This window comes from Dendrobium catenatum, unplaced genomic scaffold, assembly GCF_001605985.2.
Source record: "Dendrobium catenatum unplaced genomic scaffold, ASM160598v2 fragScaff_scaffold_1056, whole genome shotgun sequence".
NCBI lineage: Eukaryota > Viridiplantae > Streptophyta > Magnoliopsida > Asparagales > Orchidaceae > Dendrobium > Dendrobium catenatum.
This window is the reverse complement of record NW_021319518.1, coordinates 1,223,159-1,237,888: the sequence shown is the minus strand read 5'-3', so window position 1 is coordinate 1,237,888 and position 14,730 is coordinate 1,223,159. Positions and strand designations below refer to the sequence as shown.

Here is a 14,730-nt window from a genome sequence, read left to right as displayed (position 1 = left end):
TTAATTTTTTAATAATGACACCAAATAGCTATTTTTTCATAATTATTTTAAAGATAATTAATGGGCGACTTACATAAGTCGCCAAATAATCCGGCGACTTTTGTTAATCCTAATTTTTTCTATGGATAACGGTTTGCTGACTCAACTATGTCTAGTCAGCATAAGTCGCCTTTCAAGACACAACTTTGTCTAATTTTAATTTTTTTTTGAAATCATATCTATACGCTTAATATAATCTTTAAATATGCTTAATCTAAAAATTTTATAGCGAACCCAATCCGTGAAATCATTTTGACACACCTTTAGGGGGTGTTTGGTATATGATTGGATTCAATTTTAGTAGGATTTATTAAATCCTGTAAATCCGAATTTAGTAAATTCTGGGCTCTTAAATCCTGAATTGTGTTTGGTATGACAATTTTTAAATCCTGTTAAATCCAGAAAGATGTTTGATATTAATTAAGTTAATCAGTAATGAAAGCTTCTAGGTTTGCTTTTAATCTTCACTTATTAGTCCATGCTGTTCGGCTTCGTTGCTTCACAGGAGGTGTTGTGATTGCACGAGTCAGATTCTTGGTCTCCTTCGTTGCTTCGCAGGAGGTGTTGAGATTGCGCGAGTCGCTTCTTCGGCTCCTTCGTTGCTGTTCGACTTGGCTACTTCGTTGCTGTTCGACTTCGCTCCTTGACGTTCCCTTCCTGTCGGATCAGACGTTACAACATTTTGATCTGAAGCAACGACGGGAGCTCCCTCTCGCTCGCCGTGAAGGTAACTTCCTCCCTTTCGCGCGCTTCTTCGGCCAAATCCCGTAAATCCGACTTCTAGAGGGATTAGGATTTACAGGGATTTAGCGGATTTACGCCGTAAATCTGCAAATCCGGGATTTACGGATTTGCCGGATTTGCCGCGACATTTTTTGCGTTTGGCTGGATTTACCGTAAATCCTACTAAAAACTCGAAATAAATCCGAAACCAAACACCCCCTTAGACTTTCAATTGAAACGCCTTCCTCGTTGACCTCATTTATGTGTTTTCTTGATTTCCCTCACTTGCGCCGGCTCAGTTTTTCTGGTCTGGAATTTGTTAATTTGTTTTGGATTAGGCACAGTCAGTCTATTTCACCGAATTAAGGAGAGCTGGTGAGAAATTATTGGGTGAAGCATTATATATCTGATTAATTTGATTATTCTTTGATTTTTTGTTTATGATTCATTCGTTTTGAGTCTCGATTGTATGGTCTGGTCGGTCATGAAAAGCTTGTTTGGTTGGGAAAACATTTGGGTTTGTATATAATGACCAAAATTCTGTAAGTATGGTCATAAAGCTATTGGATCTATTTTGATCAGCATATGAATAATCAATCAAAATTTATGTTGCACCCATCTTAAAGTAAATTTCGAATCTTTGAGCATCATCTTGTTGTCTTGATGATCCAATTTCATTCCACTTGGTTGCATCAAGGGTTTATTCTCGCACAGTAAACTTGCTTGTGCAAAGTTTTGTAATGGATGTTCTAATCTAATGCCGTTTTTCATTATATTACCTAATATCTGATCTAAACGGTAACATGAGGAACTTTTACCAAGGTTCTTTGCGCTGAGTTCAGCCATTAGCTGGACATACTGGAGAACAACTGAGACCTCTCCACAGTACTTGGCTGCTGTTTTTATGTCTGTTTGTTATCATGTTTTTGTATCTGCTTTAACTAAATAACAAAGGCTGCAATGCATTTTGTTTTGCAATTGCAGCATTTTCTTTTCTGAACCCCATATTTATTCAGTTTCCTTCATATGCCCAATTTAGTTGCTTGTAAATAGAAAATATGTTTCTGGAAATGATGATTTTGCTTCACTTATTTTGAGTGTGAAAAATGTAATCATCACTTTTCAGTGAATTTTGAAAAGGTTTGTGGTATGTAAAATCAGTTTTAGTTTGTAACTACATTCAATGAAATGATATAGTTAACGAATTTTATCATATTTCAAAAAATGATTTCTAACTTCAATCAACCAATTGTGCCTTTAAAGTAGCATTTGTGCTGTTTAATACAATTATTTGTACTCTTTGTGATAGCTGAAACATGTGAAGTTGGTTAATAAGCTCTCTATCCATGAACTTTTAGTGCTATTGACATTCCTCCTTCTCATTATTTGCTATATGGTAAAAGGGGAAAGAGATACGGTATTTTGTAGAATGTTAAGCTTGTTATTTGTTATTAATATCATTCTCTTCTTTCTTATTTTATATTTATTTGTGATTATAAATTTCCCAAAGGGTTATAATCACAAAGGGTTTCAAGTCAGCATAGGATGGCCACAACTAGCTCAAAGAATGGTATGATTTCCAGATATTTTACTTGGTATATATTGCAGATTTTTTATATTGCTCTAAATTGGGTGATTTAATCTTTATAGCAAGGAAGAAGGAAGTGAAGAAAGAAACTGGACTTGGTCTAACATATAAGAAGGATGAAAATTTTGGAGAATGGTACTCTGAGGTTAGTGTATGGATGGTATAGGATTCTAGTTTTATTTTACACTACTGCAGTCTTCTCATATTATTGTTTTCAACGGAAATTTAGGTTGTTGTTAATAGTGAAATGATTGAATACTATGACATCTCTGGCTGTTATATTTTGCGACCTTGGACAATGGCAATCTGGGAAACCTTAGAAGTAAGTTTTTTTGCTTGAGTTATTCTGGATAATGTTTTTTAATCAACTAAATATGTTACTCAAGTTAGTGCGCTTATTTTTTTAAATTGTGGATGCACTGTTCTTAGATACTTTTGGTCATCTGCAGGCTTAATAATCATGCATATATATATATATATATATATATATATTTTACTTCAACTGAAGATGCATTGTCTTCATTTTTTTATGTTTCTAAAGCTTTACAAATCATTGGTCAATTTTCTATTTGTTATTGTTATATGTGGTTTTATCAACTATCATGATTATTTTTCTTTTCTTTTAAAGACAACCACATTTATTTGATCTGTGACTGTTCACTTGGTTTAAATTTTGCAGGCATTTTTTGATTTAGAGATAAAGAAAATGAATGTAAAAAATGCTTATTTTCCTTTATTTGTTACGGAGAATGTTCTTCAAAAGGAGAAGGATCATATTGAGGGTTTTGCTCCAGAGGTATGAGCTGGCTTAATGTTCTTCACATATGTATAATGTTTTGGTGTTCACTATCTTAATTTTTTTTATTTTTTAATTTAGATTTATTTTATTATAAAGCTGGTAACCTTATGATTTGCACATTTGGAAATTTTAGAAGAGTTATTTACTTGTTTTCTGGAAAATATACTCGTCAGAAGATTTGGAATATCAATTTGGATTTAAATTTCCAAATTTCGTGTGAAAAAATGTATAAAATTACATTTCTTGATCTACTGAGTATACTTGACAGCTACCTTTAAGTGTTATGAATTATTCATAGCAATTACTTGCCCAAAATAAGAAAGAAATACTTCCCTTTTTTTCTATGGACTTGCGACAATTGAAGGCATGATACTAGTGGGCCACCTTGGGGCAAAAATGTTGGAATTCTTACATAGGGCAAATTGACAAGATTGGCAAGTATGTGAATGCAACTCTGGGTGTTTCCTCAGATCATTGACTTGGCTGCTTCTCCACACTTAGATGGTGTCCTATGGTCAATGATTTGAGAAAATTTAGCAGGCATCTATAATATTGTTTTCTATTGATTCTATCATCCATTGTTAGTAGTTTTTTAAGTGCAATTTATGTCATTTTTTTTTTCGTTTATGATTTATTACTTCCTATAATTAGAGACATGTTTTGGCCGAATAAAGAATGGAGGATTCCACCTTTATTCCTCTCTATTTCTCTTCTACTTGTTTTTTTTTTTCCTTACTTGGTATCAAAGGTATTTCTTGTTCAAGCTATGGTTGACAACTAGAAGAGGACCCTAACTTGTTCTAGCATAAAAGAATAGAAGATCGGTTCTCCCCCCACCTTTTGAAGTTATGCCATCATTTTGTGAGTCTCCATGTAGCTCTCATAGTTTCATATCACTTCCATACAAAATAAATGGAAAGAACTCTTTCTATTCTCTTGCTCAGTTCATATGATGATCCGGGGAAGAGAAAATATTTGATATCTAATGGTGCCATCCATTAACCTGAAATGATCAACCTTCCTTTTTATCATGGGATTCCATTAATGTTCTTATAATATGTCGACTTATCATTGCCATGGAAGATCATATTAGATCATTGTAGTTGGTCTACATCACTGCACAAGCAACATGGGGGAAAGTTAACATGGTCACTGAAATCTTGAAAATTTTGCTCAACTGTGTGAATTATGAAGTTAAATTTGTGACCTTAAGCAAGGGGAAAGAGTGTCATTGAATACTTCACCTCTTTCACAAAAAATTGGCAATGACTAGATAACTTCGAGTCAAATGATTCATGCGAGGAGTGTGCAGGTAAATACATCAAATTAAATTTTTGGAGAAAATAAGAATGTAGAATTTCATTGTAGGTCTTAATAAAGATGTAGATGGGTGAATTGAAGAATCCTAGTGATTCATCCACTCCTCAAAATTGAAGAAGTATTTGTTGGATTTAAAGGGAATAGAGCAGAAGGAGAGTAATGCTTGGGATTCCAATAATATTCTCATAGCTAAATAGCCCGCCATTGCTATTAGAAGCTTATAGCAAAACTCAAGAGATGACCCAACTCACAAGACATGAAAAGTGAGGTGTAATCTTTTGTGTTATATCTGTAAAAAGACTAACCACACAAGAGAAAATTATTAAAAATTTCACTGCAAATTGATAGGAAATACTTGAGTTTGCAAGTAATCATATCGGATCTACTTGAGTTCGCAAGTAAACCTAACCAAAATCAGTAAAACAACGAGAAAAATCGTAGAAACGTCGTAGAAGAGCAAGCACACGATAGCAATGTCTTTATAGAAAGCAAAATGAAGCAAACAAAAAGCAAGATACAAGAGATCCTCAATTCGAGAGGAGGATCGTCTCTCCCAAATCTCTAGACAAGGGACCCTAATTTCCAATCAATCAAAACATAATCTTTCCCTAATCCCTCTCATCCTCTTTAATACAAAACTTTCCTAATCAATTTTCCCTCCCAAAGCCCTAGCTGCCCCCTCTATTGAATTTTGAAATCATATTGATGGATGGGACCCTTCTATTTGGGCGGACAAAGTAGAGGAGGCGGAACTTGTCTGCCAACTATAAACTTAATCCGGCCTTTGGGCCGGCTCAGCCGTTTCAATGTTTTCCAGCAGCATAACATTATCACCCTCCCAAAGAATCATCTTGTCCTCAAGGTGAAAACTCGGAAACTATTGTTTCACCCTCTCGTATGGCTCCCACGTGGCCTCGTAGTCCGGAAGGTTCTTCTACTGGATGAACACTTCCTTAGTTCCATCTTCTTTCTGGCGAACCCCCATCAGCTCTAAGGGTTCCAGAACCACCTCTAAATCCTCAGTAAGTGTCGCCGGTAGCTCGGGGTTGGCTGTGTAGTCACCAATAGCCTTCCTCAACAGCGAGACGTGAAAAATCGGGTATAGTCGCCGTTGGTGGTAATTTTAGTTGATATGCTACTGCCCCAATATTTTCCAGCACTTCATAAGGCCCAAAGTACCTTGGAGCCAGCTTTTCATTTCTCTTGTTGGCGACTGTCCTCTATTTATATGACCAGAGCTTCAAGAACACCCTCTCCCCCACTTTAAATTGGATGCCCCTCTTATGCCCATCAGCTTGTTTCTTCATAATTTGTTGGGCCCTCAACAAATAACTCTTTATGGGGAGGAGATAGGAGATATGGGGAGAGGCGTGAGAGGATTGAATATGAACGAAGGGGTGTTGAATTTGAAAAAAGAGGGTTGATTATGATTGGAGAGGTGCTGATTTTGAAAGGAGGAGCGGGGATTTTGATGAGGGGTTTGGTTACGAGCATGGAAGAGATGATCAAAACATTCGGGGGGACCACCTGCTTGGGGAATGGGAAGTTATGGAGGAATTAGGGGTAATATAAGAGATTCGAGGTTAAGCTGAAGATGCCTATTTTTAAGGGAGAGGATGCACATGGGTGAATCTATAAGGTGGAGGGATATTTCATCGTCAATGGGTTGATGGAGGAGAGACTGACAACAACAAACATGTGTTTGGAGGGGATGACATTAGCTTGGTACCAGCGGAGAGAGATGAGGCAACCCATCTGGAGCTGGAGGGAGTTCAATGATTTCTTATATGAAGTTAGAATGTTTTCGAACCGACAAGGGAGGGGACTTCTATAAGCAGTTCTTTGCTCTGACGTAGGAATGATCAGTGGAGTAACGTGAGAGGTTTGAGTACTTGGACCGGCTTTTTGAGATATTACTAGAGAGGAAATTTATAAAAGGGCTCAAACTAGAGATCCGAGCGACAATTAGAGTGATGAGGCCCCGTGATTTGGTAGAGACTATGAAGTTAGCCCAGTTAGTGGAGGATCAGAAACACCTAGAGAGGGGGGTTAGAAGCAGAAGCTCTAGAGGCTCGTACAGGATAACCACCACCTTTTTAGCACCCAAGGGTTTGACATTGGGTATCCTTTGAGAGACCCCAAGGAGGGAGAATTGGGGGAAACTTCAGCAAGCTCATTGAGGAGCTGCAGGAGAAGAGGGCGAAGAGGTTGTGTTTCAGATGTGATGAGAGGTATACACGAGACACATATGTAAGGATCAAACTCTTTAGGTTCTCATTATCTGTGATTGCGAGGAAGATGAGCAGGGAGGTGGGAGTGAGACATCGGTAGAAGAGGAAGTGTTATATTTAGACACGACAGATGTCTCCTTGAACTCAGTGGTGGGATAAACTCCAAATCATACCATGAAAGTGAGAGGAGAAACAACAGTCAGGGAGATGGTGTTGTTGATAGATAGTGGGGCTACTCACAATTTCATCTCCAATCAGGTTGTAAACCAATTGAGGGTGAAACTGGTGGACTCAGGGTGCTATGGAGTAATGATAAGCACATGAAAGGTTAAGACTGGTAAAGGAGTGTGTAGAGGGTGGTTCTGACCATACAGGGGGTCTAGGTGAGGGAGGCTTTCCTTCCATTAGAATTAGAGAGTACTGCTGTTATCCTGGGGATGAAATGACTACAGACCTTGGGGGATACGGAGGTTAATTGGGGAGCACTAACAATGGAGCTGGTGTTGGAGCGAAGAAAGGTGATAATCAGGGGAGATGCAGGGTTATCCAAGGCCATGATGTCTCTCCAAACCATGGTGATGACTATATAGGAGGTGGGAGGAGGCTTTTGGGTGGAGCTACAAAGCTTAGAGGTGATCAGATGGAGGAGGGGGAGATCCTTCTTTCTTTCAATAAAACCGCTTATACAATAGTTTAATGTGGTTTTTCAGACACCTCAAGGATTGCCACCATCGAGGGAGAAAGAGCACACCATCACTATGAGGGAGGGGGTGTCATCAATAAGTATCAGGCCTGATCGTTATCATTAGATTCAGAAAGATGAGATTGAGAAGCTAATTTCGGAGATGTTGGAGGCAATGATCATCAAACCAAGTGTGAGTCCTTTTTTTAGCCCAGTGTTACTGGTCAAGAAGAAAGATGGGAGCTGGAGATTCTTTGTGGCTATCGGGCCTTAATTAGGAGACTATACCAGATAAGCTTCTTATTCCAGTGATAGATGATTTACTAGATAAGCTTTGTGGATCAGTGATATTTATGAAGATGAATTTGAAGTATGGGTTTCATTATATTAGGATGAGAGAGGAGCATGTCCTGAGATGACATTCATGACACACGAGGGCACTATTAGTTCCTGATGTTGTTTTTGGCCTCACCAATGCCCCTACTACATTCCAGTCCCTCATGAAGAGGAATAATTATTAGGTCCGGACACCGGACGTAGCTCTACATCCTTGAAATAATATGTCGCCACACCTTCTGTAAGAGTTTCATGGAAGTGCTGCTAGGGGCCATTCAGGGTGCAGAACATATACATGAGATTGACGGAGAGTTGTATTGGAAGGGGATGCATAAGGATGTGGAAGAGATGGTGGCTAGATGTGAGGTATGCCAGAGGAGCAAATATATGACCATGGATTCAGGGGGATTACCACAACCCCTAGCTCTTTTAGACAGAGTATGGGAGGTGGTCACTATGAATTTTATAGTTGGGTTACATCGATCTGAGGGGTTTTCAATGATTTTGGTGGTGGACAGATTGAGCTAGTATGCTTATTTCATTCCCCTACGACATCCTTATACGGTAGTGAAAGTGGCAGCGACATTCATCATATAGGTGGTCATACTGCATGTGATATCGGAGTCTATAGTGTCCGACTAAGATAAGGTGTTCCTCAGTCATTTTTGGAGGGAGCTGTTCAGACTATAGGGGACAATGCTGAAGAAAATCACTTCTTACCACCCCCAAATGGATGGACAGGTGTATGTGGTAAATAAGAGTCTAGAGATGACTTGCGATGTTTTGCTTCAGGGACACTTCGACTATGGGCCAAGTGGCTAGCATGGGCAGAGTATTGGTATAATACTTTGTATTATTCAGTTTCTCAAATGACTCCTTTCAAAGTGTTGTACGGAAGGGACCCACCTTAGTTGTTGCACTTTGGGCACAGTAGCACACTAGTCTCTTCAATAAATCAGTACTTAGAGGAGAGATATAAGGTGTTAGATGAATTAAAAAGGTACTTGTTGAGAGCTCAATAAATCATAAAGTATGCAGATGGGCGAAGGAATGACATTCAATTTGAGATAGGGGATATGATATATTTGAAACTTCGTCCCTACAAACAAAGGATGGTAGCTAACAGGAGGAACGAGAAGTTATCCTCGAGATATTTTGGTCCTTATGAGATACTGGAGAGGATTGAAGCAGTAGCTTATCGCTTAAAGTTACCCACGACCGCTATTATACATTCAGTGTTCCACGTGTGACAGTTGAGGAGAACTATAAAGGATCATGCCCCTAATTTAGAGTTACCCGTGACATTAGTAGAAGATTTTGGAGGTGGTATTTGAACTAGTGGAATTGTAAAGGGTATGGGAGGTAGAGGGTGGGCTCAAGTAAGAGCTAATAAATTGGAAGAACCTACCCGACTATGACGCCACATGGGAGTCATATGAGAGAGCTAAGCATCAGTTTCTGTCTTTCCACCTTGAGGATATGGTGGGTCTTTTGGAGGGGGTATTGTTAGACCGGTCCCTCGTGGAGCGGCCCTAGTGTATAAGAGGCAGAACAATACTTCCTCCCTGTAACTTCCACCTCCCTTTGGGGTGGGGTCCGGCCGCCAATTGAAGAAGGCAATTAAGGCTTGGTTATGAGGGAAACTTGAAAGGAGAGGCTGTTTGGGATTACATCATTATTGTATGTTTTAAGTAGGCTGTTTACCTTGAGTTAGAGTTATGTCTTGTTTGCTGAATTTAGATTGTTCTTAGGTTAATTGGGCTCTAGCCGGCAGCTAGGGATTTGGGAGGGCCATATCTTCTTCTCTAATTGAAGATCCATTGTTTCTTATTTGTTTTTCTTTCATATATTATTAATTAAAAAGGTTTCTCTCTTGTTATTCCCCATAGTTCTTCTTGTGGATTGTGTTTGGGCTTGCTAAAATTAAAATTCAGCCAATGATTCTTTGATTTCTACAAGCACTTCCTATTAGATCGCATGATAAATTGGCTTACATGTACTCTTCTTACATCCCCTCTCGCTTTAAATCCTTAAAGTTAAAGTTTGCTGATGAATCTATATCCCCTATTATTGGGAGATGGATCATTAGAGTTAATTTTAAGGTTTGTCCAAATTATATCATACATATTCCAAATCTCTCTTGCAACCTATTCTATGTCAGCTAGATAGCTAAAGATCACAATTGTAAAATCACATTAAACTCTTGTAAATTTCTAGACCAAAGATTAGGGAAGATGATTGAAATTGTTAGGAATGTTAGTGGTTTGTACTACTTTGATGAATATTCAAAAAAGAGTAATCATGCCCTTACTATCAATAAAGATTTGTCTTCTCTAAAAAAAGGGGATCACATTATGTTATAACATTATATGTTAGGACATAATAGATTTGCTTACCTTAAGAACTTAATTCCTTCTTTGGCTAGTAATAAAAATATTTTTATTGTGAAATATGCTAACTTGTCAATCACCAAATAACTAACTTTAAACCTTGTTTATATAAAGCTATAAAACTTTTTCACTTGTGCATAATGAGATTTGGGGTCCATCTAAATCTGAGAACTTTAACTCAAAATGATGGATCATCATTTTTATTGATGATCATACGCATGTGTATTGGCTATATTTATTAACGGATAAATTTGATGCTAAACCAGCTTTTAAAAAATTTCACTTATTATTAGAACTCAAAACTCGAAATTTAAATCCTCCACTTTGACAAAGGTAGAGAGTTTCTTAAGCACATTTATAAAAGTTTCCTAAATCAGAATGGTTACAATGGTATTATTTATCAAAGTTATTGCCCCAACACTCAACAAAATGATTTTGTTGAATGCAATAATAAGCATCTTATATAGATGGCTAGATCTAGTATGTTCACTGCTAATACCCCTAAATATTATTGGGGTGAAGCCAGTTTCACTATGTGTTGTATTACAAATTGGCTGCCTATGAATGTACTTTTCTTCAAAACTTTAATTAATGTGCTTTCAAATGCTTTTCTAATATTTATACCATTTCTAATCTTCTACTTAATGCATTTGGGTGTAGTGCATTTGTCCAAAATTATGAACCCAATAAAAGTAAACTTGTTCCAAAAGCCTTCGAGTGTATCTTTCTCAGGTATATGGCAAATTAAAAGGGGTATAAATGCTATTATCTTGATAAAAGAAAAATATTATTATACGTAGATGTTACATTCTTTGGGAATAAACCCTTCTCCTAGAAAAAATTCCTTCAGAGGGAGATAGAAGATGAAGGAAATATTATTTTTTTGAAATTCTCCAATCCACTAATACAACCAATTTTCTTTGAATTGATGGCATTGAGGTCACCGAAACTTATCTTTAATTGACCCCATAACATCCTATTAAACTATGAATTTAATTTTGAGGGAAGAATCTACAAAAAAGATGTGAGACCATTCTACCTCCCTAAGCTTGTCATGAATTATATGTGGACTCTGATAAATTCTCAAACTCTCTCCTTGTTACAATACTCAACATCCTCTAGCAAATGTGATGGGATATGATCATTTGATCTGGTCAGGAAAAAAAAATGTTAACTTGGCAAAGATTGAAATTTTGAAGACAATAGATGAGGCCTTTCATACTCTAAAATGTAGATTTACCATTGAAGAGGAGATGAAATATCTTGAAAAAATTGAAACATGGGAAGAAGATATTTAAAGACCTAAGGATGCCATCCTTGTTGGATGATCTTCACTATAAAACATCGATCATATGGATCCACCAAAAGAAATGAAGTATGATTGGGATCACCTATTTTAATTCTTTTGCTCATGTGGCAAAACATAACACGACGAGTCCTTTAATGATAGTCTACCTCATACCTGTTAACGACGAATGGTGCACCATGGCGCGAAGGTCCCTTTGGAGTCATGACGCATAGCGCACGGCGCGACGCGCGCTATTTTGAACATGGCGCAAGCTATATAAAATTTATAAAATAATAAGCATGAATATGAAATATTATTAAAATGAAAGACAAGCTATCATAATAATAAAAGACAACCATAACATATATAAATTCGACTAAGTAACATCCAAATATCTCATAATTTAAATATTACAATATTTTTTTAAAAGATCAAATAAGAATTTAATCTACTCTTCTTGGGAATCATCATCATCAGCAAATGTTAAAAAAACTTCATTATCTTCTTCAACATTGTCTCCTACTTCATAATCCTCTTCATCACCCTCCTCATCATCATTCTCAATAGCAACATCATGCCTAATTGAAGATTCTCTCTTTCCCTTAAGATCTTTCCCGAATATTATAACTTTTATCATAAACACCAGTAGCTTTAGCAACACTTGTCCAAGTTAAATCTTCCTCTCCAGCAATAAAGTCATTTTCATCATCAGACTCATCATCTAATTTTCCTGTTAGCCATTCATTTGTATCATCTATCTCAGTCAAAGAAATATGATCAATGACATCACGATAATTGAATCTCCGAATCAGTGCTCTATTATATTTTGCATAAACTAAATCCTTTAAGCGACCATGATCCAATTTGCTTCTTCGTTTGCTATGAAGCTGCAATTAAAATATTATTACATTACTATATTATGAACATATATAAAAAATCAACACATACATTGTAAAATACTTACATGTTCAAAAATACTCCAATTGCATCCAGATGAACTACATGTTAGACTTAGGACTTTGACAGCAAAGCTTTGTAAATTGGGAGCTCCTTGTCCCCTCATTTCTTTTTTAGCTGCATCCATTTTTTTGTTAAACTGACCTTTTCTATGCTTTACTACATCTTCAGGATTTGGTGTAAGGAAAGTATCTAATGGACCTTTAGGTCGTGATGTTTTGAAGATAGATGTAGATGGCGATCCTTGACTAGATGTGTTAGATTTATTTGTCCGCAACATTTTAGATGGTTTAGCAACTAAAATATCATCTGTCGTCACATCAAAGTCTTCTCCTTCTTCTTCAGCAAGGTTTACATTTGATATGTCATTAAACTGTTCCTTTAAATTTTTTGTTTTCAACATGGAAGTCTTAATTTCAGACTTCAGGTGCTCGGGACAGTTAGAGCAAGGCCTTGCATTCCTAAAACCCCCAACGAGGTGTTGTTTGTGGCGTGTAATTCCTCCTTTTGTTATTTTACCACAAAAAATGCATGTCACACTGTTGTTGTCGTATTCATTTGTTAGTATAGCATATTTCCATGAACATGACGCCATAGGTGCGCCGCGCCACGCCGTGCGTCTTGGCGCGCGCTATTTTGCGCCATTGACAGCTATGGTCTACCTTGACTAACCACTTTGCCAATTGAATGCTAATAATTTGAATTCTTGCGTGAAGACTTAAAAGAGGAAGTCTACATAGATCTTGATTCACTGACTTTGGGAAGACAATCTTAGTTTGCAAATTGAAGAATTTTATTTTTGGGCTAAAAAAACCAAGTCGAGCTTGATTTGAAGGGTTCGTGAAAGTGGAATCAACAAGTTTCAAACAGGCTCATTTTGATCACACATTGTTATCTACTATAGTAATTGTTTTTGTTGATGACATCAGTATTACAACTTTACTAGAGATCATGATTTGGAGATGAGTACCTTGAAAAAAAAAAAAAAGGCAAAAGAGTTTGAAATAAAAAACCTTGGGCATCTTAGGTATTTTTCTTGGAACTGAAATCTCTAAGAATAAATCTGGCCTCATTCATTCTCATAGAAAAAGTATGCTCTAGATCTCTATAAAGAAATTGGCTTATTGGGGGGTAAACTGGTTGACAGTCCAATTTATTCTGACATTAAATTGTGTAATGTTAGTTTTACTTCTCCATTTGATAAAGGATGATATCAAAGGTTGGTGGAAAAACTTGTCTATTTGGCCATTGGGATAAGTGAAATAATCTTGCTTAATTAATTAAAATAAAAAATTGAAGTTCCTATGACGACTCCTATGATACTATGTTTTTTCAATAAAGCTGCTATGAGTATAGCACACAATTATGCCCATCATAATCATACTAAATATCTAGAGATTGATCAACACTTTATTAAAGGGAAAAATCTAAATGGAGATATATGCGTTTTATAAATTCCTTATGCGGATTTGACTTCCGTCATCCTAATCAAAAGATTGGCTAGTACCTGTATAAAAAATTGATTGAGCAGCTTGGTTTTTTTATATTTACAGAAAGACTTGAGGAGGTGTGTTGAATAATTTGCATCAGTTACTTGCTTAAATTTAATAAAAAAATATTTTTCTTCCTAAAACTTTTTCGTTACAATTGAATTCAGGATATTGTTGGCCATCTTGGGGAGCCGACCTGGCTACCTCTCCACTCCTAGATGGCGTCTTATGGCTTCTGAGCATTTTTAGTGGCATCAACAATACTATTTCCCAATGATTCTATCCTTCATTATTAGTACTTTTTAAGTGCAATTACTGCCATATTATTTCTCCTGTTTTATAGTTTATTACCTCTTGATTTTGCCCATCGTAAATCCCTATAAATAGGGCTATGTTCTGGCCGAATAAAGCATGGAGTATTCCACCTTTCTTATTCTTTAATTCTCTTCTACATGCGGTTCTCTTAATATTTTCCAGTAAGGGTGCTATTCATGTGTTTATCTCTATCTTTCTCTGATTTGTTTGTCTTAACATAGGTTGCATGGGTCACGAAGTCCGGGCAGAGTGATTTGGAAATACCTATTGCAATTCGTCCTACTAGTGAAACCGTGATGTATCCTTATTTTTCCAAGTGGATTAGGGGACACCGTGACTTGCCATTAAAGCTAAACCAGTGGTGCAATGTTGTGCGGTGGGAGTTCAGCCACCCCACACCATTCATAAGGTAATATTTTGTTTTTCATGTTTACTGATTCTCAAGTACCGATTATGTACATAGTATATTTTTTATTTAATCAATTGTCATGAACAATTTTTGAAGACCTGAATCTTTTTTCCTTTGCAACCTTATGTGAAGGTTGAGATTGGAGTATCTGATATTTTCTTCA

General features: G+C 36.7%; 1 protein-coding gene across 1 annotated transcript in view; it reads left to right on the top strand.

Moving 5' to 3' along the window:
• The first annotated feature begins 525 nt into the window (after nucleotides 1-525).
• LOC110101190 (proline--tRNA ligase, cytoplasmic-like) overlaps nucleotides 526-14,730 on the top strand; it is a 33,623-nt gene continuing 19,418 nt past the window's right edge. The window contains exons 1-6 of the mRNA XM_020828982.2: nucleotides 526-766; nucleotides 2,273-2,332; nucleotides 2,413-2,495; nucleotides 2,580-2,672; nucleotides 3,030-3,146; nucleotides 14,380-14,567. Of these exons, the coding sequence (XP_020684641.1) occupies nucleotides 2,308-2,332; nucleotides 2,413-2,495; nucleotides 2,580-2,672; nucleotides 3,030-3,146; nucleotides 14,380-14,567 (506 nt within the window). The 5' untranslated portion in view covers nucleotides 526-766; nucleotides 2,273-2,307. The remainder of the gene's footprint in view (nucleotides 767-2,272; nucleotides 2,333-2,412; nucleotides 2,496-2,579; nucleotides 2,673-3,029; nucleotides 3,147-14,379; nucleotides 14,568-14,730) is intronic.